This window comes from Nannobrachium achirus (assembly GCF_963921795.1).
Source record: "Nannobrachium achirus genome assembly, chromosome: 7".
Taxonomy (NCBI): Eukaryota; Metazoa; Chordata; class Actinopteri; order Myctophiformes; family Myctophidae; genus Nannobrachium; species Nannobrachium achirus.
Window position 1 is genome coordinate 47,524,540 of NC_137816.1, and position 26,845 is coordinate 47,551,384.

Below are 26,845 nucleotides of genomic sequence, written 5' to 3' on the forward strand. Positions count from 1 at the left end.
GAAAGCAGCATGCATATTCACATAATACCATGGGTCGCATACTGTAGTTGACTTCTTTACATTGCACAAATGTCAAAACACAAATGTGACAAACATCTTTTTGTGTTTTTATTAAGCCCACAGTTTGTTATAACAACTTAACCAAATTATGCGTATTTCAGCTAAGCAGTTGCACTGCAAAGAGTGCTCAGTGAAAGAAATCCTCAAAAAAACCCTCACAACACTTTGAACAGGCACTACAATCAGCTGTATTCAATATTTTGGATGTCACTCAAATAATAGTTAAGCACACATTCTGGAAATGAATTTCCTTCCCCCACATATTCCCCGTCTTCTGTGAAGGACTTATAACACTCCACTCAAGTCCAAACTGAATCACAGCCAAACACAGGAGGGACACACACAGTGTGTGTCAGGCACACACGCACACACACGCAATTATGATCCTCACTGTATGGTCATGAACAAATAGCTGAAACCATGTCCCATATCTTAAATGGTTGCCATGTATACAGGGGCCTCTACATAATGAGTAGGCATGACAAAATGTTGGATTTGATATCAAAAGGTATGTCTTCTATTTTCAGGTGGTCTACTGTGAATCTGAGCATGTTTAGCCTGTGTAATGATGACTCTGTGTTCTCTAACAATACAGCTAACACCCCTGAGTGAAAACCATAGCAGGGAGGTGCTTATTCTCGAGGTCGGCTGTACTTTTGATTACAGCTAAAACAGCTAGTGTAGACCATCTCACAGCTAGGCTTCAGATGTAATCCTTTAGTTTTTATCTTTGGTAGCCTAGGGCACGTGCACAAGTTGGTTAAAGGTGATACACCATGAAAATTCACTTTTCCTATTTTAAAACCTTTTTTTGGGGTCCCACTAGCACCTTCTATCCTCACAAAGTCCCATTTCAGACCGCTGTGTCTTTCTCTGGTTTTGGGAAGGTGGAGGTTAAAAGCATCCCACGGGTTCTCAAAACAGGCTGTCCAGATTTGCTGCCGTTTGTGACGTCATAAACGTCTGTTTTTTAAGAAAAAAATACTTTTTAAATGCATGGTGTATCACCTTTAATGTGAAGGGCTTACAAATGACCGGCATCAGCAAAAGGAGGGCCAAGCAGTTAGCTCTGCTCAGTATCAGCTATTATAGGAAGCCGCTCAATTTGGAGGAGGAGTTGTTTCCTTTATCCATAATTTATGTCTGACAAGTATGTCAACTATATTGTATGTAACAATGTTCTGCCGTCTAGGCGCTTTGTAAATGGCTGTATTTCTATTGTCAGTGGTTATGATGTCCTTTCTAAAAGGCATTCTTGTTGCGACCGAAGGTCGCAGTTTACCATGAGAAATGTCACAGCTTGTCTCTCTGTGTCACTGTGATGTCAGGGGATGGAGATCCCTGATGTCCACATCAATGTGACATCACTATATGCCCTGTTAGGGAACCCCCTTATGCCCATATATGTAGATCCCTAATGTCATCAATATTAAGCCCATCTTATCTGTAAATACCAATATATATATATATATATATATATATATATATATATATATATATATATATATATATATATATAGACTATATCTAAGACTATACTATAGACTATACATACTAGTAAGACTCCCTAATCGGGAGATAAGCGACCGTTGGTCGCTTATCTCCTGTCACACTGCTGACATCAGTATGACATCACACCGTACACAAATGACCCTTATATAAGACCGGCATTATCTACCGACAGATTAGTAACAAGATGTCAAAATCGTTGAAGGTTGAATCTCCAGATATGGAGATAACCAACACATCCCTCCATATATGGAGATAACCGACGAATCTCACTAAGTCTGACCTCACAAGCCCCATATTTGGACACGAACAACATATAACTCCATATATAGAGACATAGCTGCTGACATCAGTATGACATCACACTGCTGACATCAGTATGACATCACACCGTACACAAATGACCCTTATATAAGACCGGCATTATCTACCGACAGATTAGATGCAAGCAGGATCTCGACTCTGACACAACTCATCGGCTCATAAGCTGGTTCTCCCTCCATATATGGAGATAACCGACGAATCTCACTAAGTCTGACCTCACAAGCCCCATATTTGGACACGAACAACATATAACTCCATATATAGAGACATAGCTGCTGACATCAGTATGACATCACACTGCTGACATCAGTATGACATCACACCGTACACAAATGACCCTGACGGCACACACCAAGCAGTGTGATGTCATACTGATGCGGAGATATGAGCAGGGCAAAGGTGTGACGTGTGACCGACGGACGGACGGACGTCCGGTGGAGGTTTTGATACTAAACTGCGATCTGGCGGTCGCAATTAACTCAGCGGGGGCCCACGCGTCAAACTCTTTGATGTCGCTGGAGGCCCACGACGTGTTTGCCGCGTTTACTGTATTTACAGTATTAACTTTAAATCTCACCGTAAGGTCGGGGCTACGCCTGGATGCAGCCCATTCACCGCGGGTTGCTTCGAATCGACGCTGAGAGCATCGCACGGCCGCTTTTCTCCATATAATCCAATGCATTTCCCCATCTTTAACAACCTTTATCTCTGATGTTTGTTTTATGGCTAAAACTGTGGCCGGCTGCGGCAAAATGACCAACTTTTGATCGGCAATGAACAGCTATGATCAACACTGGCCCATACAGTATTTTACACAACATCATCCTGTCTGCGGTCATGTGACCAAGTGACATCATGACACATGCATTGACGCAGCAGGGCCGTATTCAATAGAATGGTGGTGGGCCTGGGCATCGAGAGGGGATAAATGGGGCTCAATCTTGGGGCACCCAATGTGTAATCTAACCAATATGTGCATATCTCCATATACATGGATCTGGGTATCAGGGACCTCCATTATGGGTAAGTGATCCGATACATAATAAAGAATAAAATAAAATATAAGTCCATATATGGGTATTCCACAGAATCCCTTTTACACCCATATATAGAGATCCCTGATGTCATAAATATTAAGCAAAAACCCTCAAGGATAGTAATCCGTTTCCGTGAGGGAAAGGAACATTTTCATGTTCATTCCAGGGCAATGTAGGCAGATCTGGAGTCTTGTTTGTCTATGTTCAAAGTTAATGAGAAGTGTGGAACATTATTTGTCAAACAAATTGTCCTTAAAATAATGTGAAATAATAATAAGCAGAGCAGTGCAGTTCTTACAAGTTGTACTAGTAATGACCAATAAATAATTCCATGTTGTGATCTCAGGGTCTTTTGCTGCTGTTTTCTTGTTGGAATTCCAACCTGGCCTTTGAGTGTGACGACGGAAGAAAACAGCGCAAGGCATTTTAAAACAACATCAGTGGATAGAATTGATGTTGCTGTTGAAACTGTTTTGAAACAGACTTCCAGGAATAATGAAGTGAAACGAAATGGAAATTCAGGCTTTATTTCAGACTATTCAAAAACCCACAGTCTACTGAAATGGGAAATTATATCTCACTTCAATGCACCCAATTCTGATACAACAACATATATAATTCTGTTGACTGGCTTGTGATAAGTGTTGATTTTGATCAGCTAATTCTTATTTAGTCTAACGCACAGTTAGTCTTAGGACTAAATATCAAAATATTAGTCTTTTAGTCTTAATGCAGTGTTTATTTTGACAGCAAAGATTTAGTCTTAGTCTTTTGAATAACACACATTTAGTTTTAGTCTTAGTAATCTTATGACTAAATACCAAAAATCTTTAGTCTTTTAGTCTTCGTCAACAACATTAACACTGCTTGTGATTGGTTAGGGGATTAACTCATCACTGTGAGGACTCCTGCTGATGCAACACCTATTTTGGAAATCAGATGCAATGGGAGCACGTTCAGACTGAATAATGATGAGAGACTAAATGGAAACTCAGGCAGAGTGTCAGGCTAAGATTGCTTCATTGCTACTTCAAAACTCCCTGGAAACCACCTCAGCAGCAATATTTGGCAAAACTTCACACTTGCAAATTATCTCTCAATTATTTTTTCCACAACAAAAGAGGTCCATAACAGCCCTCAAACTGGGGTTTAAAGGGCAAGTTTGCACATTTTTAATCTGAAACTTGTGGTGACTACTCACAACAGAATTCGGTCGGATTCACCATGGCTGCCCGCTGAGCAAGGATGCCCGGCAGCAAGCATTGTATCATTAAAAAGCTCAATTAAGGAGTGCCATCATTGTGCAGCTGACCACCATGCACGGACATTCTCCATAATGAATAAGGATAAACAGAATTCCCTTTAGCGATCAATACAGAGCAATGCCATTTTCAAGACATGAATAACATGTGTGTAGACTCTACTCATTCAAACAATTCAGTAAGTACCTGTGCAGGAGTACTCGTCCACTCTGGTGAAGCCCGGTAGGCAGTCACAGCGGTGGCTCCCAGGGAGGTTCACACACACGGTGTTGGACTGGCAGTAGTGCATCTGGGTTGCGCACTCGTCAATATCTGAAAGACATGAAAGAACACACACGGTCAATTCCTGGCGAGATCAAAGATTAACAATTCATCTGGTCGCTCCTGTCTGAAGCCCTGGTCAGGTAGGACCGAAGGATGCAAAATGGAATACATTGCATCTTTTGAAAAAATAACACCTGGACCATCTTTTGGGGGACCAAATAAGTACTTTTAGAGGTAATATTGCCTATTTTGGCCGAAATTCTCCTTTAAGTGTCGACTACTGAACTGTGTACAGCGGTGAAACATCAGCTTTTGTTCTTTGAGTCTCAGCTTGTGGCCTGCCTGTGTAAGCATTATAGCTAAAAGTATTTGCCAGCAAATGAAATGTGCAATTGAATAATGACATTCCAGATCTTGATTCAGGAGAGAATACAAAGCTTTCCGCGAGTACAGAATGCAGACAGAAGACTTTGCTGGGAAAAAAACAGTGTCATATCCCACTATTGGCTTTCCAAGCATTTTCTGAGTCTATCCCAATGCATTGACTAAAGCTGTTTACAGTAGGTGAAGAAACAGCAGGTCCATGTAGTAGTGGCTACATGTACAGTATAGCATCTCTAATTAAGTGCTTCTCACAGGGTTCTCTCTCTGTAACAAGGCTGAGATCTGACGTTTGAGAAGGCCACATTCCATAGCGTATGCATGCATTTTCATCAAGCTAGTACATCATGACCACTTCTGCCCTACGTATGGAAGCACTTGCATCTTGGAAGAGACCATCCCTTGTCTGGATCGAAAGGACTTATTTTACGATGAAAGGTCATGATTCAGCTAAGCTCGTTTCAGCACTTCTCCTGACAGAGAGAAGAAATTGCAACTGAAACACCATGGGATTCAAACTGAGGTCTCCCAGGTCAGAAACCACACCTCTACCACTCAACCAAAGGGAATCCGCCCTTTGCCAGGGGATATATTGGGGCTTATCATCATCAATATCATCATCAGGCAAGGCTATTTGTCAACCAGTGCTGACACCAGGGTATACATTTACCAATGTACATGAATAGGGTGACCACCTCCAACCACTGCAGCCATGCTAGTTATATATATTGTATTACATTCTACCGTAAAGATTGGTTAAAATAAGGTTTTATTTGTTCAAATAAATTCCAGATTGTAACTTTAAGGGTTTTCCTTTACATTCCTCATTTACACAGGGCTGTATAATTGGTACGCCACCTGTATTTAACCAGTCCAAAGTTGGCAAAGTTCAGCTCAACATCATGTAAACTTCACACTCAAACGCAGAGCATTACTGTTTGACAAAACAACACAAAGGCAACAATTCAGTGTAAATTCTGCAATGTCATCATCAACACCCCTGAGGCTAAAGTAAAAGATCCGTACATTGAAGTCTAACTGAAGTGAAATTGAGTTTAATGTGGAGTGGAGAATGTGCTGCCACTAAGTGCTTGACAATTTCCCTGCGGTTGACACGCATAAGCATAGGTGGAAGTGCTCTCAAAGCATAGCATCAGGAGAGGAGAGGAGAGGAGAGGAGAGGAGAGGAGAGGTCTGGTTACTCTGGTAGATTCTCCCACACCCATAATATGTGTCTAACCATGATACTGTGACTGCCTACACTGAATATGTACCCTTGGGTTGTCGATGACGCATGTCGAGTTTGAAGTCAGTTTTTTTGATACGTGAACTACAAACGGACACACAGACGGACAGAGATTTTGCTGGAAGGATGAGATCAGAAAGATTGGTGTGTGTGTGTGTGTGTGTGTGTGTGTGTGTGTGTGTGTGTGTGTGTGTGTGTGTGTGTGCGTGCGTGCGTGCGTGCGTGCGTGCGTGCAGCCTTTTGTAATGCAATGAGCCCCGTCCGCCATTTATTTCCTGGGACATGCCATCCCTTGGTTACACCATGTCTTGCTACTAAATGTTCTCCATTCTGCCTATAATAGTGTCTGTAGCCATGGAAATAATAACATCATTTCTAACTATAGGCCTACCTGTGCCCACCACGACTCCTGAAAGGTCTCCACAAACTTTAATAACATATTTGAGAAAGGCTGGCTTGGTCTAGAGTAGAGGGCAGTAACTAAACTTTCCTGGGTCAGGGCCCACCTGAAAATCTCGAAAGAGTTTGTGGTCCACCCTTTCTGGCCACTTAAAATGGTAGCCTATCAGTGCATTTTCTGAGAATGTTTATTTGAACAATCAATCAGATTTTGATAATAAATACATTCTAGCCTAACAGCATGAGATACAGTCAGACATTAGGCTAAAATGATATAACAAAAAGTCCTGGGGACCTGTTTTCATTGTGGTCCTATGAATTCGATTCATCAACATAGCATAACAAATTACACAATAATACATGCCATCAATTCAAAACACTATTATGTACAAAGGAAAAAAGGAAAACGGCAGCAGATAATGATACCTCCTTTCTATGGGAATTTGCATTTACTTCCCCTTGTGGTCTCTGATAGACGATTTCTCAGTCCAGTTTAGAAAGAAACCAGTGATTTACATATTTTAATGGATGGTGCCAGGGCATATTCCACATTTTGGAGGCAGGGTAGTAGAATGATAATGTTCCCATGTTTGTTCTATATTTGGGTAGTACCAGATCACAGTCACTCCCTCTAGTATTGTGGCTGACAGGTATGAGGGTATTGAGGGCATTGCCCCTTTGACTTTATCTTACCCACCAATTCCATTTTGATTTGCTTAACCCTGTCTTGAGCCATCCCAGACGGTGGGTCATGGGCTTTAGGCAGAGAAGTAGTCAAATCAGTTTGTTTTGGGAGTTCTGAAGCTTAGTTTTAGTGACATTGAGATGTTGGAGTACCAAGAGGTGCAAGCAAAGCCAAAAATCTTTGCGTACTTTCAGTTTTAATACAGCCCGAATAGGTAACCTCTTCTTTGCTTTTCATTACTATTGTCAAATCTGACCTTGAAATAATTTTCATTTACAATATTAAGGGAATGTTTGGACTAAAAAATAATGGATTCTGTCTTACCAAGGTGTAACGACAGCTTGTTATCGGAAAGCCAAGAACTGAGTTCAGAACTGAGGGCTTCCTCAATTTGTATTTTGTCCTCGCTGAGAGGGACGAGGATAGGGTTCCATTAATATCAATCACTTGTTCTCTTCCCTCCAAGTAGGATTTCATCCAGTTCACAGATGTGTTATCAAATCCAATCACCTTCAGCTTCAGCTTATTCAGTAGAACTGAATGATGGACAGTGTCAAACGCCTTTTGGAGATCAACCATGATCAGTATTTGCTGGAGTTTACTTCACCTTTGATGTAGTCTGTGAAATACATAGTAGGCCTGGAGTCAGTGGAGTGGGATGTTCTGAAGCCAGATTGGAATTCAAACAGCAGTTTTTGAACTTCGAGGTAACTACTGATCTGTTTGTGAATTAATCTCTCTATATCTCTCTATAACCTTTGAGATGGAATAAAGGATGGAAACAGGGCGGTAGTTGCGGTTTTCTAATTTGTTTCCTTTTTTACACAGAGGGATTACTCTCGCCAGCTTGAATTCATAATCCTGATGAATACATTTGTAATGTGGGCTAACATGGGAGCAATATAGACGGCTGCGTCTCTGAGGTATCTGGTGATGTACTTTAAATTGGTATTTATCAGTATCACAATCGTTTTTCAAGGTTTTAAACTAAAAATACCATGTTTTCTTTTTACATCACACATATATTAATGTTATATTAATATTCAAATATGACTGTTTCCCCAATGATTTGGGGTCGATTTGCAATTGCGTCGCTGGTCTAGAGGTCATGACAAAATGTGGCACTTGTGACCTTGTGTGTGAGAGAGAGACAGAGATACAGCGGCACCTGTGAGGCACACGTGTATATGCAACACACAGAGTGACACAGAGAGACAGCGGCACATATGACGCACGCATGTGCACTCGCATGGGGGACAACATGCCATTCAGCTAAATCCCATGCCTGATTAAGGCCCATATTAAATGTGACAACGTGAAAACATACGCCATGCACCTATGGCGCACGGCTGCCTGCATATGCATGCTTGGGAACCAGATACAGAGAGAGAGAGAGAGAGATGCAGTTTGACATTATTGCATCAGACAGTGGCGGTATTATTATTGGGGCATGCTTCCTGGTGGAGATTTTTCAGTTCCACTGGGTGCACCTTTCTACTATAGTTGCTTATGTATGCATGTGTACACACGGCATGCCTGCACTGCATTGATGGAATCACAGGAATCATGTGTGCTAAAGTGTCCAGAGGCAAAGCAGCCTCTCTGCTCTCTGCTGCTACGGTGCATCCTGCCCATAGGAGTGGAAGATAAGAGAGAAGGAGACAATGTATTTCCATATGTCATCTTCAGTTTCATGCAGATCCATCGCAGTGCTGGAGTGAACTCCCTCACACGTTGCTCACCACAGCATGAATTGTACACAGTGATATCCATTGTACACAGTGAAAACCTGAGAGTTAATTTAACTCAGGGAGTGTACAAATGGACCCGAGTGATGTCCGTCTGGTTCCATTTTTTAACCTCTCAAGAGTTAAATTAACACTCCGAATTCTACAGTGTAATTGAGTTACATTTGAAGCCCGGGGCGGTCTCTCTCTCTTTTTTCCACAGCAAATAACTCTCCTTGAGTAATGTACTATCTACAAGGCTTGTGAGTGTGGAATCAAAACGAGACACATCGTATATTCAGGCATACACAGTCTCATGGGCCTATAAGCCAGAGGGAAGCATTGATCTAGCAGTCCATGAAAAAACAAAACAAGACAAGGGTCTAATATCGATGTGGCTCTCAGGCTCCATGCATGTGGCCAGTCTTTAACTCATTTTGTGCTCCAGACATGAACGGGTTAAATGTCCAGCGCGCCGTTCGCCTGCTCCGTCCGTGGCCAGTCTCTTATTTTGAAGGCCAGAAGTAGATTGCGCAAACATTTCCTGTTTGACGCCATGACGTCATTCACCGGAAGCGATCGTCATCCCATGCGGTTGCTGTAATGGCCGATCGTTGCCTTTCAGCTTGTGTTATAATGGCGAGAATCTAATGCCATCCTTGGCTTCAAAAGTGTTTTTTGGAGAAAATGGACATTAAAGATGACATAGACCGTCGGCTACCATGTTAAGGGATTACTATTTTGTGCACGTGGATCCGCGATGATGATGAATCGGCGAGTCCAATCGTGCCGGCACTTTCCAACGGACCGTACGGTAAGATTGCCAGCTTAACTGTATATACAGTATATAGTGCGAGTATACTCGGGATCGGCACTCCGAGTACTCGAGTATTTTTCACGAGTATTCTCGGGATCGGCTACAAATGAGTTAAAGCTGTGTAAGTTGCTCAACTAGTGGTCAGTAGCGTTATAGCAAACCGCGGTCGCGTCTGCTTTTTTCGGCCGTTTTTCGCCGCGGACCGGGCCTTCAGACCACCGCGTCCGCCTCGCCTCGCCGATACCTATCCATAGAGGTCTTTCGTGTCCCTCTACGAGCCTCGGTTGGGGAGCTACATGCTAAACTCCTAGCCCAGTGTAAACACTGCAGTGTACTTCCTGAAAAGCTCGGCAGTGTATGATCTGGGCTTTGATTGGCCGGTAGGGAGACACGTGTACAGAATGATGCATATGACGTAATTTTGTGTCCATCTGTCCTACCTGAGCAGGGCTTCAGACAGGATAAATCGTTATTCTGTGTATTTATCTCACTCCAGTCTTGCGCTACTTCCGTTCACTTGCATTGCAAAGGAAATAGCAACGGGAGTTCAAAGTTCACAGATTTGCAGCAATAATGGAGTGCTGAGTGGAGAAAAACAACAAGTATGGACTCGAGGCATTATCAGCCACAGGCATGTAGCGAAAAAATGTAATATATTGCTTCTTTTGAAAAGACAACACCTGGACCATCAGTTTAAAGACCAAATAAGTATTTTTAAAGGTAAGATGGCCGTTTTGGGCAGAAAATCTCCTTTAAATATTTCAAAAAAATACAAAACTTGTGAAAATATGGCAGCGTGTAATAGAAACCTGGCGGTGAACAGTCACGCAAAGACAAAATCACAGACTCAGAGAATGCTGCTCATCTGATTCTTCGTAGCAGGCGTTATGCGGCAAAGCAACCACACGAGGCACCGTTCCGAAGGCCTGACTGTGGCGAGCCAGTGATGCTTCTGGCATCACTTAATAATTTAACCCCGCGCTCTTTGTCAGTTTCGGTTTAGAGTGAGAAAAGCATCTCCTGTCAGGTCTGTGACCTGACAGGCTCTGTGATCTCTCCGTCACCTGTATGCCCCAAAGAGTGAGTGAGTGAGTGTGTGTGTGTGTGTGTGTGTGTGTGTGTGTGTGTGTGTGTGTGTGTGTGTGTGTGTGTGTGTGTGACTGCACACATGTATGCATGCGTAGCCATGTGCGACTCTTGTCTGTGTGTATGAAGGGCACTTGAATGTGTGTGCGCGCGCGTGCGCGTGTGTGCTACACGTGTACCTGCACGCGCGTGTGTGTGTGTGCTACGTGCATGTGTGTGTCTGCACGCATGCCTGAGCACTTGCGTCTCAGTGGCATTCCTGAGGGAGCAAGCAGGTGAGGTCTGGTGACAGAAGTGGAACTGTCATTTCACACTGGAGGGAATTCATTTCTCTGGTCACGCCTTCGTCTCTGCACGCCTCCCCATCCAACCGACCCCCCCTCCCACCCCCCAGCACACCTCTCCTCCACCCCCCCGCTCCCCCCCCTCATTTTGCTCCATGCTTTCCTCTGCTGCTTTATTCATGCTGTGATGTAGGTCAGGGCTGCGGAAGAAGAGATGCAGCTAAAAATAAGGCAGTCTAGGCTCGGTGAGTGTGTGTGTGTGTGTGTGTGTGTGTCTGCGTATCTTAAACGAACACGGGATGAATGAACAGGATTTCCGTCTGTTGTTGTATGTGCAGGTTTAGCCTGGCTATACAACACTGATTAATTCCAAACTTATATGCATTCTTACGATGTAGGCATTTAGCAGACGCTCTTAATCCAGAGCGACTTATAATAAGCAAGAACAACACAGGGTAATGTATCATGCATAGAAGTAGTGTAGGCTATACGGTATGTGCGTTGGCTCTCGCCAACGTGCCTGGCTCTTTGGCTGACTGGTCAGCGTGCATACCTGGCAAATCGGGGTCCCGGGTTCGCCTCCCGGCCGTGGCGCTACATTGGTGGCAGCGGTACAGAGGGGAAGTATTCATCCCCGGCGGCGGTGTAGACCTGTCCGGCTAGTAGTCGACGACTGTTCCCCCCTGAGTTGCGTTTGAACCCCCCGGTTTCAAAGTCGATCTTAGATCCTGGCCGGCGCGCGTGGTCGCGCTTCCAGGTAGAGGGGACGACTGTAGGCTATACGGTATGTGCGTTGGCTCTCGCCAACGTGCCTGGCACTTTGGCTGACTGGTCAGCGTGCATACCTGGCAAATCGGGGTCCCGGGTTCGCCTCCCGGCCGTGGCGAAGTAAACCAAGAACCTATTTAATAACATCAAAATCGAAGCTATACACACTATAGCTTCGATCTACAATAGGATGCCAAGTCGAAAATGGCCTGGCATCGGTCTCTATTAAAATTATAAAAATAAAATGTTGCCTTTGCATAAGCCTGTATGGTCATCGAGGGTAGGCAGCTGTTATGGTAAGTGCTATGGGCTGAAGAGGCGGAAGCTAGGGAGTGAGTCTGCAGTTCTTTCTTGCAATGGAGAGTTCATTTCACAATTCGGTTGACTGACAGGCGGGCCGGCCAATGGGGTGACAGGAACGCCTTGCATCGTTCCAAAGCCCTGGCCAATGGGGTGGCTCCCGAATCAGACTCCTGAATCAGACTCTGACTCTGAGAACAACATTTCCCAGGAGCCACAGCCTCCCCAATAATAATAACAACAACAATAACAAGAACAATAATAATAAATTGGACCAGCCCCAATCACTGTTCTGTCCCTTCTGTTAAAAAGAAGCCAGAACATACTGTTGTCTGTTTGAATCCATCCTGAGTGTTTAGAGTGTGTTTGCAGTAACAGTGACCAGGAGGCCAGTGGACGCAGGTCAAGGTCTGAGACCAGATGATGGCTTCTATCCAGCGGGTCATTTATCAGTCTGGATGCCCATTGGCAGACAGCCACTTCACATGAAGAGATGGAGCAGGGCAGCGGTCACAGGAAAGAGAAAGGTGGACTGAAGAATGACAAGAATCGAGACGTGACCATTTTGACAGTGTGTGTGTGTGTGTGTGTGTGTGTTTGCGCGCGCGTGTGTGTTCATGGCAGACACTGTGCAAGAAATATACACACACACACACACACACACACACACACAAACTGACAGACAGAGATGGTGACTGTACCGGAGAGATAGGCTGGGTGTGTGTTCATGAGAGAGAGAGAGAGAGAGAGAGAGAGAGAGAGAGAGAGAGAGAGAGAGAGAGAGAGAGAGAGAGAAAGAAAGAAAGAAAGAAAGAAAGAAAGAAAGAAAGAAAGAAAGAAAGTCAAATTGTGTAATTGAGTGAGATGAGAGAGATTGACAGACATGAGCGTGGATTTGTCTGCATGTACTATACTATGTATAGTACATACTATACTACATACTATGTGTGTGTGTGTGTGTGTGTGTGTGTGTGTGTGTGTGTGTGTGTGTGTGTGTGTGTGTGTGTGTGTGTGTGTGCGCGCGAGGCTATGGTTAAGCCAGAGGCTGGGGCATGAGGCAGATGCTAGCACTCAGATGTGACCTCCCCTACTCGACACACATCTCAGCACACCAGCGCAGCAAGTACCCTTCACAGCACAGCAATCTGCAATCAATGTTCCCCTGTTCTCTGACCGCCCTCTCTCCCTCCCTCTCTCTCTCTCTCCCTCTCTCTCTTTCTGTTCCCCTGCTCCCTTCTTCTATTTGCAGTCAGGCATTAATCTCACCTTGCAACTACACGGTGATGATTGCGGCAAACATATGATATTGCTCTAATGAATCTAATAAATGTACTACTCAAGACACTATACTCAAGACACACTTGATGTTCAGTTAAGTCCTAAATGTTAATTGATCCATTTGCGTACAATCCCACCCCCCACCCCACCTTCCCCACCTTTTCATGCATTCTCTGCTTGTTGTAAGTGTCATAATCGTCACTGTCAGGCAGAAACCTTGTACTGTATCTCCAAGTTTCAAATGTGAATTTGAAACTTTTTGGTTGTTGTAAAAGCCCTACTTCTTCATGCAAGAGTGTTGCACAAAAGTAGTGAAAATAGCAGATCTAAAACACGCCTCACAATGCAAGGCATTGTGTGCTTGTAAATCGACTATTGTCACTATTTTAAATTGTTTTTAAAATAATAACAAAAAAAGTAAGGTTTTGGACATACAAGGTTTCCACAACAACGATAAGTTACATCAATTTGCCTCCAACTCCTGGAAGAAATCCTATGCAGCCTGTGGTTCTTGCAATATTATATCGTGTTCTACATCTCTTGACCTTGATCTTTAAGATGGAAATCTTCATCATCTCTACAGACTGCCGTTTGCTCCCAACAAGTTGAATGAAAATCTGCCCATCTGTTCTAAAGTTATCTTCCTCAAATATACTCAGTTCAAAAACACACAATTCATTTGAAATCAATCAGATAAAAGCTTCTAGATAATAGTTAGTGTTTATGTAGTACACCAACATACATTATACTTTATATCAGGAGCTACAAAGGTCAAGCTAAATAATGTCCTACTGTAATGATTTTGTTTGACTTCAACTGATTTAACCCATTTAGGCCTAGAATTATTGAATGCTTTAACCAGTGAAAAATAGCAGATATACAAGCTCACAGCGCGGCACCGAGTGCCGCGCTGCGAGCTTGTAGATCTGCTATTTTTGAAAAAGTCTTGAAAATGTGAACTAGAAACACTAGAAACAAAACAAACTGCTGAATGAAATGAATTATGAATTTTAACTTTTGGAAGAAAAATACAAGCTGAGCCATAATAAGTGTAGTGTTTTCGACTACACAGAGAAGCAATCTCATGAAAACAGAGACTTATTACTTATTGAGTGTTTTCAACTCAAAGTTTCAATCCAGAATTGATCGATGTCACCATGGGCCACATACTGAACTCTGTACAAAAGACAAACTTTCAAAAAAGGGCACATTGCTCCAGTAATGGTCTCAGTATAACAGCCATGAATGAAGGCCAGAACTTTTTCAGCCTTGACTTCCTGCCCCACAATAATATCCACTTAACAGACAGGGGAGTGATCTCTTTTGAAAAATTCCAGTGGTCGAAAACAAACTTTTCAACATTTGGAATATGTTTGTCTATAAGCCAATCCATCTCTCCTTGTGTCTGCCTTCAGTGCCTTGTCTATTGTCTCGCTCTGTCGCTGCTGTGCGAACGCGGAGAACCCAGGACATCTTTTGTGTTCTCCCAGAGGCCAATAAAATACAAACATAAAAACAACAATCACCATTCCCTGGCTGGTCTACGCCTGCGCTTGACGCTACGTGTCTCAGCCAGAGGAGAGGTAGACAGAGATCCAATGATGCGTTTAATTAGTGGAGGCCTTCAGAGAGCGAACCTCTTTTTTATCTGTTCTAGAAGCAGTGAACAGAGAAGTAAGTGTTTTGGCAGAGCAGATTAAGGCCTTGTCAGGAACAAGCTGCCGTGCAGGCAGCGTTTATGTAATTTCAAGCCGTCGGCGCTGTTTGAGAGAGAATAACTCGAAGGCACGAAACTGCATAATTGCTAGCGCTTCCGTCATGGTAAAAACAATGCCGCTAGAAGGCACGGCGCCGACTAAATCATTCTGCTCGTGTGATTCAGAGTGGAGGCTGCCATTCAGCATGCACGCCGTTCATTGGCACAGATTGAGACAGACAGGCGAAGAGAGACCCAGAAATGCTGTGAATGTGAAAGTCTTTCGATAAGACAAGTTATGCACATCTGCACGTGAGTAGGTGTGCATGTTTGCAAAGATGCAAAACACATACAGTACACAAACCTACTGAAAGAAATTCACAATCACATATTATTCACAAGGAAGCATGGCACAACCCAGAGGATTACGGCCCAACTCCAGCCTCAGTGTTGTGACAACTACAAAGTCAAATCCTGAAAGCAAACCAAATTTATTCAGCGGCGTATGCATATCACAGGTCTCTTTGACAGCCCACTGGTTCTCAAATATAATGTATCTTATGCAGGGGAGGGAGGGCCAGGGGAGAAAACAGGGGAATCAAATCGTCTCATCACGCTGTTGTATGCAGACAACTTACAGTAAGTTTAATACTGCCCTTAATTGAACTTTTCGGAGCATCGCAACATTTAGCTTCGTTTATTTACTGCGATTGCGAATGCTGTTTGGTCAGGTGCTTTATGGGGTTTCCTGGTTACATGCACACAAACACTCAAGCAGACTCTCCATGCATACAATTTGCATGGCAAACACTAAATTATACAGTACATGGCAAACTATACTAGACTGCCAGCACATGTTCACACAGCAATGCACACACAGACAAACATACAGACAGACAGACAGACACACACACAGGCAAACATATACCTACTGTATAGTACACACAACAACATTTGCACAGGTGTGCGAAATGCATACATCTGCATGTGCAGTAAACACAGATGCTACCATGGTTAGGTGGGCTGGCAGGCAGGCAGGCAGGAGCACAGATTCCATAGGAAGAGGGTCAAGGGCCTTAGAGCTAAAACAGATGTTTATACAGTAAAAACAGACAGAAACACTGGCATCTACTCTGACAGATGGATCCTATACTTTGCAGAGGAGAAAGACACTGGAGCAGCTCGGGCAACCTTATTTTGTTTGCCGTTATATGGACAAACCACTGTATTTTGGACTTTATATTTACCCGTTTGTAACTGTTAAAAATATTATCCATGTAATCAGAGCCAACCCCGTATCGCTTGCTGCATTCCAGAGACTGTGACGTGCAGTACTGGGTATTGCCATATTACAGAGAGCCAAGTATCATTGGCTCATTGACAGCTCGGCCCTCTCCTACCTCTAACCCTATACCTAACCTCTATGGAAGTGTTGCCACTCTGACAATAAGAAGTCAATGTCGGAGTGGCGACATGTCGGAATGGAGAGCGCCCCCCCTTACCTCTGTATACGTATTTCTCCCTAGTCTCTGCCATTTAAGAGTCTGAGGAAGGTCGAAAGACCAAAACTTAATTTTTTGTACTAGCACCTAAATAAAAGGCTTTAATTGTCCGAGCTGCTCCAGTGTCTTTCTCCTGCTGTCCCTGCTCCTGTGACGCACCGGACTAGCCGTATTAGGCTGAGGCGCGCCGGTAGAACCCCTTTGTTCTCAAGATCTCCATACTTTAATACGGGGAATCTTTCGTCACTGGCGAAGCCTACACACTCTTAAGACAATGTCTCCATAATATGTCTTTCATGCAGGTGGCAGGAACTAGTCATTAGCGAATGGTTGCTAGGTAACTGCGATGCCTGGTGGCCAGCTACCTGTGTACCTCTTATTGACACTCCATCAGTCACCACTTAGCCTCCGGCCAAAAAAACAACAGCAGCAACAGCAGCCCTGCCAGGGGTCGCAAACTGTTATTATTCTGTCAGTCTGTTATTTTGACATCTAGCTGTCTATTGACTCCCAAACAGCTAGCAGATGGTCACTCACTGGCCAGCAGTGGTGGGACAAAGTAATGTTTTACTTAAGTAAAAGTATCAGTAATGCAATATAGAAATACTCTGTTACAAGTGAAAGTCTGGAATTCAAAATGTACTTGAGTAAAAGTGCAAAAGTATTAGGATCAAAATGTACTTAAAGTACCAAAAGTAAAAAGTACTCATTATGAAGAATGTCCCGTTTCAAGTTTCAAATGTATAAAAATATTTGGAAAATAGCGGATCTATAAGATCACAATGCGTCACATAGCGACACATTGTGAGCTTGTAGATCGTCTATTTTCAAATGGATTACAGTTATATACAGTAGAGCTGAAGTAACTTGTAATACAGTTTGTAACTAAAGTTTTCAAATGAATGTAGTGGAGTAAAAGTACAATAGTGTGTGCCAGCGGCTACGTCATTGTAGTCCTTAGCGGCCATTTCTTGTGACAAAACACAGGTGTTTCAATTGTTTGATTGCATAGAACTAATGCTATAGTCTAATCAGAACACCTGTGTAAGGCTGTGTTGTCACAAGAAATGGCCGCTCTTAGAACTACATTTGGCACACCCTATAGGCCTACTTGCCTCTGAGATGTAGTGGAGTAGAAGTAAAAGTATTGGAAATTGGAAATACTCAAGTAAAGTACCAATACCTCCAAATTGTACTTAAGTACAGTGCTTACTGTAAATGTACAGTACTTAATTACTTTATATCACTGCTAGCCATTGTGTGTGTGTGTGTGTGTGTGTGTGTGTGTGTGTGTGTGTGTGTGTGTGTGTGTGTGTGTGTGTGTGTGTGTGTGTGTGTGTGTGTGTGTGTGTGTGCAGAGGGCATGTTGGTTGTGGAGCGTGCGTAAGGGCCGACAGACAGGCAGACAGAGATAGTGGGTCACTAGTGGGACATGAACAAGGTATTCCAAAAGAGTAACCGTCTTTCACTTTCACTTTAACCGTGTCCAGTTATCACTGAGCACAGCCAATTGAGGGGAAATTGTAGACTGGGCATAAATATTTGATAACGCCATGTGAGACAGCTTAATTAGCTTCATTGTTATTCCAATTCAGAGACAGCTCGCCACCCCCAGCAGATGTTTACAAAGTGTCTATGTGCAGTATTTCAACCACGTTGCCACCATGTAATTAAAAATCTTGGTTTCAGTTTAGGCCCTCGAATTTTCACATGATCACACAATGCATTGCATTAAGGAGATATTTAGTGTATTCAAAGTCAAGAAAGACAATCAGCATTCAGACCTAATAGTAGATAGGCCTTTTCTTTACAAGAGGTTTGGGCCGCTACTAGCGCGGTGCTCACATCTAGAGTTCTTAGTAACACTGTCGATCTGACCAATATATCTGAGACATGTAATGTCATGTAGGGCTTTGTCAGAGTACTCGTTGTACTGTTGTGTGTCTGTGTCCCTATTGTGCCCATATGGAGATCTCGGTGTCTGCCAACCTGTGTCCCTTTTATGCCTATACCGCGTATATTGGCATGCCCATATATGAGCATATTGGTCGGATCGGCGGTTAAGGACAACATCCTCCCTTGAGTTCTTGCCGATGTGCATGCAGTTTGAAGTCGGTCGGTGCCATATATGCACATGCACAATTGCACATAATATGGGCATAGCAGACAGAGCTGTATTGTAGCTATAGTATTAAACTGGTGAATGCCAACCTGCCAACGCTGGTGAATACTAACCTGGTGAATGCTAACCTGTCAACGCTAGTGAATGCTAACCTGGTGAATGTTAACCTTGTGAATGATAACCCTAACCTCAGTAAAACTATATAAGACTAATACCTGTAGGACTAATCAGAGCAGTATAATCAGAGAGTGGTGTCACCGCGGGGTCAGAAACAGCGCTGGTCACGTGGTTCATTGTCACTTTACACCTCATAGACTTCAATGCATTTTGTAAACTTCCGGTTGGCCGTTTGTCACTATACGCCAATAGATGTGTGCGTAGAAGACCTGGCCCCATGAAGTGAACGGGAGTGACGCAACTCTCCATTCTAGGGCTCTGGGACTAATGAGATGTCGGACTTATGGGCAGTCCCAGGAAGGAGGCACCGATTGCTCCAACTCGCGCCCAAAACGAGCGCTCCTGGTCTCAATCTCACTGAATCTCAAAAACACTCTGACATATATACAGTGCCCATATATGGACAACGCCTATCTGACCTAATCCGACTTGTTTGGAACTGATGTCATGCTATCACAGTCAGCATCACACACACCATATTTGGGTGTAGGTGCAGTGGGAACTATATATGGTTATGTTTGAGTCACCCCTCGCGCGCACGCACGCACGCACACTTGTTTGTATGCCTGTCCTAAACTGTTGCTAGTGGAGTAGCAGCGGCAGATGGCTATATTCTAGCTCTCATTGTGTCAGGTTGTTGCAGCTGAGAACATGGGGCTGCCCCATCCAGCCCCAGTCTGAGCCAAGCTTCTCTGTCTGCATCCTGTGTCAGTGTCACAGTCAACCTCCTCCCCGTAATTAAGGCCAGTCCCTCTGGTTCCACTCAGTAGCATGGAGCAGCTGGAGGACAGCTGAGGAGGAGGGGAGGTCACCTCATTCATTACAACTCGCCGCAGATGGGGGGCGCTAATTCCCTGTTATAGAGTGCCCTCGAACAGTCAGACGAAGCGCCTGAATCGCGGGGGAACATCCGGTGTCGTTACTTTTCAATGGGAGTCACGTTACTTTCAAGTGGCGACGTTCATGTGTGAGGGCACCCTGCTCACACATCCGCGAGCAGCAACGTGCCGGATACGTTGGGGGAGACGTGGGTGGACGCGGCCATTTCAGTTCATTTCCTATGGACGTCACATGGTTTTCAAGCGACCACTCCACCGCCGCGGTGGAGGGGGAAGGGGAGGAGGGGCGTATACCGCGCACACACACACACACACACACACACGCATGCTGCACGCACACAGATGCTTGTAAAATTGGAATTTGATTACTACGAGATCCAGACCTATTTTTATGGGACCCGGTACATCAAACACACGACTTGCAGACAGTCACAAAGGGAAGAGCAACACACTTCAGCCATGTATGAAAATATATGCATAAAATGTTTTTATCTTGGCACTTAAAAAAAAGGGTACCCAAATAAAGTACCGGAGTACTTATTTAAGTCTGCACGTTTTGTTGTATTACAGGGGTGAGTGATGTTTCTAGCGTCTTCCTCAGAGTCAAGCATAATTTGGATCTCCTTTCTTAAGTGCCCATGGTAAAAGAAAAAACCTTTATGGTATTTATATTACCTTGCTGGTCATTTTACAGACATAAACTATGCCTCTGGATATACCAACACTCGACCATAATCAGCTTGATTGCGGATGGACAATAGCTCATCTGTGTCATTGTCTACACTATAGGTTATCTAGGTTCAAGTCCCTGAATTTGCCTTGTTAACTTTAGAGTGAAAAGACTGGACTAGAGAAATAATTATAATTATTACAGTAGGCTTCTGGGTTTCATGCAGGGCTACTTACTCTGCTACATCGACTGTGAATGTGTATGAGTGTGGAGCAAGGTGTTGAAGTAAAAGATCACAAGTACTTTTGACATCGCCTTTAACAACACAAACTCTTCACAATTCTGCTCCTGCTCATGTCAGAGACCTCCTGTATTATGAGATAAGATATTAACAATTGGCTGAGCTTGTGCTATCAGCCTGGCAGAACATCTTGTGTGCTGGCTTGCCGTGGATGACATCATCCTTAGTGTGAGACATGGCTGCAAGTGCACTTTCTCCAAATTACAGGCTGTGAGATGGACTTCATCAGTCCGTCTGAGCTGGGAATCTCTCAGTGTCGCTAGAGCTTACTCAGAATGCAGAGAGACGACCCTGGTAAAACACATAGATAGTGAGCCAGGTGCATTGGATGACACCAGGGCACATCCAAACCGCCCCATCCCTTACAATGTTCCCCAATTTCGACACGTTATTGCAGGCATTTATTGCAAGCTGTGGTCTCTGTACTGAAATGTTATTGTCTACTGTATATTTGTTATTGTGGGAGGTATACTTTTGTAGCATCTGGGCTGCTTCTGCAGCCTCTATAAATTCTAGTCTAATATAGTATTTAGTCACAGTCAATTTGACCGTATGTCTAGAAGCGATAGATTTTTCTGTAACTCTCAATAGATTTTTCTGTGTCAGTTTCTTTTTCTGGTAAATTATAATATTCTGTGTCTATGGATGCTTGCGGTTGTAGTAGCTCTAACCTTTTCTGATACATTGCATCGTAGTTCATTTACTTTTTTTTAATCAATTGTTTTTTTTAAAAATGTGTATAGTCCCTAACACAGCCAATTGTGTGTGTTGGTACGCCCGGCACCATGGAGGAATGACAATGAAACCTTTAAAACCAAGTTTTGGACCTTTAAATATATCTTCTTATCCTCTGAACATACATAGTCAGAGAATATTATCAGAAATATGTCCAATCTTGAAAGAAATTCCTAAAAATCCCTAGTTTGACCCCTCACATGCTACTTAAAGCAGTTTGTGTGTGTTCTTTCCTGTATAGTAAAGTTAATGGGACCCCAACTTTCAGTAGCTATCACAGATTCCCCTAGGGAAACTGAATTTCAGTCTTTGTGAGTGATGTGTTATTGAAAACCTTCAAAAACACAGTGGTGAAGAATAATTTTGGCAAGGAATTTATTCCAAGATGTTTTTAAAATCCCCTGACTAACAGTACATCTTATCCACTGAACACAACACACACGGCCCTCTCTCTCTCTCTCTCTCAAACACTTTCATTTGTATTGCACTTTTTATTCACTTACGTACCATCACAGAAAAGAAGGCTTGTTCCAAAATATGCCTTTTTACCGTTGCAGTGCTAGAATTTTCACATGATCACGCAATGTATAGCTGGGGGGGGAGAGAGAGAAAAAGCGAGAGCGAGAGAGAGATTATAAGGAAATGAGCTTTAATCTTTTATTAGGAACTTGCATTCTCAGTAGGTGGTCCGCTTTTACAAAGTGCTTAAGCGGTTGTTTAAAGTTGAATCTCTTCTACTGTATTTAAATGAAAATGTAATCTGTAACTTCAAACAAAACATAAATGATATGGTTCAAATGGTGCTTTGATGTGACTACAGTAATGTTAACGATATTGGTTCCATTATCTGCATGCAGATATGCATGCTCCCTCTATTAGTATGCAAAGGAATCTCCCGGTTGAAATATGAAATGAAATATGAAATAAAATTAACTTAAAAACAAGTAAATCAAAATACTACAATGAATGGAAATACATTACTATCCTACTGTATTTTAACATCAGTCATAATGGTGGTACTTGGAGAGCCAAATATGTTTGGGGAGGGGCGGTGTAAAAGGTTTGAGAACCACCAGCCAAATTCCCCTGTGTGTTTATATCGATGTGCTGAAAGTAATTTGGTAATACTTTCCCCAGAGATTCTTGGTCCCCAACCACAATGAAAGCGGCTTATTTTCCACAATGCTGATAGCAGTATACAATTATTTGAGAGCTAGCTGTGTCGGCTTGAGGGGTGATGTACATTCTGCTCACAATAATAGCTGTGAACACCCAAAGGAGACAGAATGGCCAACACAGGAGAGTGAAATATTCTGGATCTGGGGAACAGAAAGACTGGAGTGAATGCATGTTCCTAATCACACCAGTTATTATTAATCATGAAACACACTCTCCCCTCCTTTGCCTTCCAGAAGGGGTTCCTTGCTCCTGTCTGCCCAAAACATGGTAAATCCCACTGGTGTTAAGCTCATCAACTACTATTTGGTAAAAATGTAAAAAGGCAGTGGTGTGGATGCTTGTGCTCAAGTAGATGCTTAGGAAACTACGTATACTAGGGAAATAAAAGAGTTGCTGCTAGCTGCCAAGTAACCACTCCCCAACTGATCCTGTAGAACAACAGATGCAAGCCGTATGCCAACAGTAACAGTGGGGAAAAGGAGATTCACTTTTGAAGATCTGAAACTAACCAGAGACATAAATAATTTGCTTCAGCCAAAAGATTCCAATATGAACACTGGGTAAAGGAAACACAATGTATAAAGTGAGGTAAAATCTCACACCTGGAGATTCAGAAATCATTGTGGAATTGAGCATTTGTGAACACGCAGTGTCCACTCCCATTTTACCCCAACTGTCCAATAAACTCTGACCAATACAGTATGTCTGACTGAGTCATAGTGTCGGGTCAAAGTACCCGTTGTACCTGTCCGTCTGTGTCCCCTTTATGCCCAGCCTGTATCTGTCAGTCCTTGTCTCTTTTATGCCCATATGTGACTCAGCACGGCAAACAGCTAGTCATTGGATTTTTTTTTCTTTTTTTTTCATTTCATTTGAAAGCTGGGAATCATAGCTACAACTTTATTGTTGAAATGATCAATTTAAATTAAAAGGCTTTTTAGTATGTCTGACGGAGTTGTCATAAATCACAACAGTTCGCAAATCATGTATTTTCATAATTTACATACTTGTAAATAAGCCAAGTGCTTTTCTAGGATCTCTTTTTAGTTGACCTTGTACCAGTGAACTGTACTGTACCGTCATGAAACTGTACTTTTTTCCATGCAAACTTCTAATAAAGTCTTCAATCAATCAAAATTCCAAGGAGTCTAGGAGGAGGACACCATAGTTTGGAAGTATTATCCAGTAGTGTAATTTACTTACATGTACTGTATTTACCTGAGTGTTTCCTATTTTCAATACTCTTACGTCTACACCACACTACATCTCGGTTCCAAATATTGTACTTTTACTCCACTACATTTATTGGAAAACTTTAGTTACTAGTTACTTTGCGGATAAAAATTATAATATTATAAAATGGTTCGCCATACATCTGGCCAGATCGTTGGTGCTTTGCGCTCCTGCGTCTTTCTTGAGTACATCCACATAATGTTAGTGTGGGGCATCCTTGTGACGGGTGCCCATGTGCTGGTTCCCACAGCACCAATTTGCTGGCAGGCATCTCTTTGGCAGTGTCCTGCTAGTCTCATTCTTTTGGCAGCAAGCTCACCCTTGGTATTGCCTCATACAGGCTCTTGTTGTTAACATGTGCACACTAGCTGATGTTAGTACAGCACGCAACATTCTAGTGTAGCACCCGTCTAGAGACTTCTGCAGGGTTGGCTTCAGGGTCCAACATTCACTGCCATAGAGAAGAACAGACACATGATCATATATGGGCAGAGTGATGGGATCTGTGGCTCTAGACAACGGGATCTCTGTATCCGTCAGTCCTTGTCCATTTTATGCCCATATATGGAGTTCGCTGCATGATGTCATCAATGAATGCCCATATATGGGCTGCCCCCTTTTGAGCCCATATATGGAGCTGGCTGATTTGTTAGCACCTGATGCCATGATGACACAATGTGGGCGTTATTGCATTGGTTACTCCATGGACGACGTGGTCAGCAATAAGCTCTTTTGGTGGAAGCGGGAGGGTCAGAAACAGCGGTTCAGCACTTGTCACTATTCACCATTATATGTGTATAGAAGACCTGGCCCTATAAAGTGAACGGAGATGATGCAACTCTCCTCCTTGAATGGCTAGACTGATATCAATATATGGCATATTGGTCGGATCTGCGGTGCAACATGGATGTGAGGGGCCCAAACCTCTAGTTTCAATAAAGATTATTGTATTATAGGTTGTATGCATGGGGGAGCCAGCTGCTGCTGAATGTCTTTGATATGACCCAGGAGAATGAAGTCAGTGAGATTCCAATAAAAGCACACTGCTACTGTGCAGAGAAAAGGGAATTCAAAATCTCAGCAAAGCAAATGAGGAAATCTTAACTGAAAACTAATGGGGAACTTGCAAGCTAATACTCTTCTGATATCTCCCAACTCCATGTTTACATTATCTCCGCTTAAAAAGTAAAAGCAGTGGTCACACAGGGAATATGAAAAGACAAGATTTCTACTTCTAGTAATCCGCGTGCCTCAGAGGCGTGCCATCCTACCGAGACTGATTGTTTCTCCCTTATCAGAAACTCTTTAATAAATGAGAGTATATTGACTGCAGTTTTGGATCCAAACGTAATTATCTAGCATGATTTGAAGTTAGTTGTTTAAAGTTGTGCAGTTGTTTGATGTTCTATTTCAAGAGAACTGTTTATTCATCATTTAATCTCACTCAGTCTCCTAGCTGTTCAAAAGTCCATTTATGTATAAAAGGGCCTGCTATTTATGCCCTGCAGTGAGAAGGTGCTTATATTTATTTTAATAAGTTATTGAATATGTTTGTTTGTCTATTCAATATCACAATTTAAATAAAGGCTTTTGAAACAGTATAATTATACTTTCTATTTGTGGTCTGAGGTTATCCAAGTCAACCTCAAACTAGGATGTATTCCAAGAGAAAATAAATTACCACTTATCCACCAAGCTAATGTTTTAGTTACACCAGCAATGTTGTTACAAAACGGTTTTCACAAATTAACTAGTTAAAGTGTTTATAAAGACAGCCATTTCAATTTGGCAAAGCAAGCAATCCTCAGTAGAAGACGGGATTGAAAGAACCGCTCCCTCGAACATCCGAGTTAATTCGATCTTGTTCAGTGAGCTTGATTAGTCTGTTGTTATAAGTCTGATTCAATGAATCGGCCCTCCTGGTGACCCCCTCCTTCGGAATCGCATTTGCGAGTGTGGTTTACCAGGCTACTCCTGTGCAGCCTGCCTATCAGTCTCATAAGTGTGATTCAATTGGTCCTCACTCATTCACTCATGCATTATAGCTATGAGTGCCGCGCTGCGAGCTTGTAGATGTGCTATTTTTGAAAATGGTGAACATTTGTGCAAGTCAATATTTTGGATCTGATTCTATACATGTCTTCTAAATTCAACCTCTGTACACACACACACACACACACACACACACACACACACACACACACACACACACACACACACACACACACACACACACACACACACACACACACACACACACACACACACACACAAACAATTCCACTGTCTTGGAAAACATCATACATAAAACCACTGCCCAAAATCCTATGTCCAAAAGAACAGCTCTCTTTCAAGTGATTATGGAATCACTTGAAAGAATACTCTTACAACATCTTGTTAGTATAACCGAAGACAAATTCAGGGACTAGGCAGCAACAGAAAGTGAATCAAGAGAAGTCTGATTGATGAGTGTGTTCGACATGCTGCCCCAGGATGTTTCAAGACACTAAAATACATATTACACATTCATTTTCGCCCACAATACGCCCATACAGTCCTATATTATCTATATAGCATAGAAAGTTGTACTAAATGTTTAAGTGACAATAAATGAGGAGCATGCACATTCACTCTGGCAGAGCAAACAGAAAACCTGCATAAACAAAGCATGAGCTTTCAGCGTGACTATCTTCTCCCATTGTTCATCGCAAATAATTATGTGATCAGCGTTTCGCCCACGTCTGGCTCTTCATGCGTATAATCCTAATAATACCCTTATGTAGAAATTGTGTTCCATCCAACTATGAGTAGAATCGAAAATATGTGGCAAGACATTTTTTTTGACACAGATTGGAGCTGATGATGGCCCGAATTGGCCCTAAAGGCCAACAAGCCAGAATTCACATTGCAATATTCACTCCACATCCTGGCAGGCGCGACCCATGTCCACCTCTCTACATCTAA

At 42.9% G+C, this 26,845-nt stretch overlaps 1 protein-coding gene across 1 annotated transcript in view; it reads right to left on the reverse strand.

Moving 5' to 3' along the window:
• Window positions 1-26,845, reverse strand: part of LOC308288369 (protein kinase C-binding protein NELL1-like) — a gene marked incomplete at both ends in the record, with an annotated part of 330,259 nt that overhangs the window by 107,227 nt on the left and 196,187 nt on the right. Inside the window, one exon of the mRNA XM_080729790.1 lies at window positions 4,379-4,504. Coding sequence (XP_080585916.1) covers window positions 4,379-4,504 — 126 coding nt within the window. The remainder of the gene's footprint in view (window positions 1-4,378; window positions 4,505-26,845) is intronic.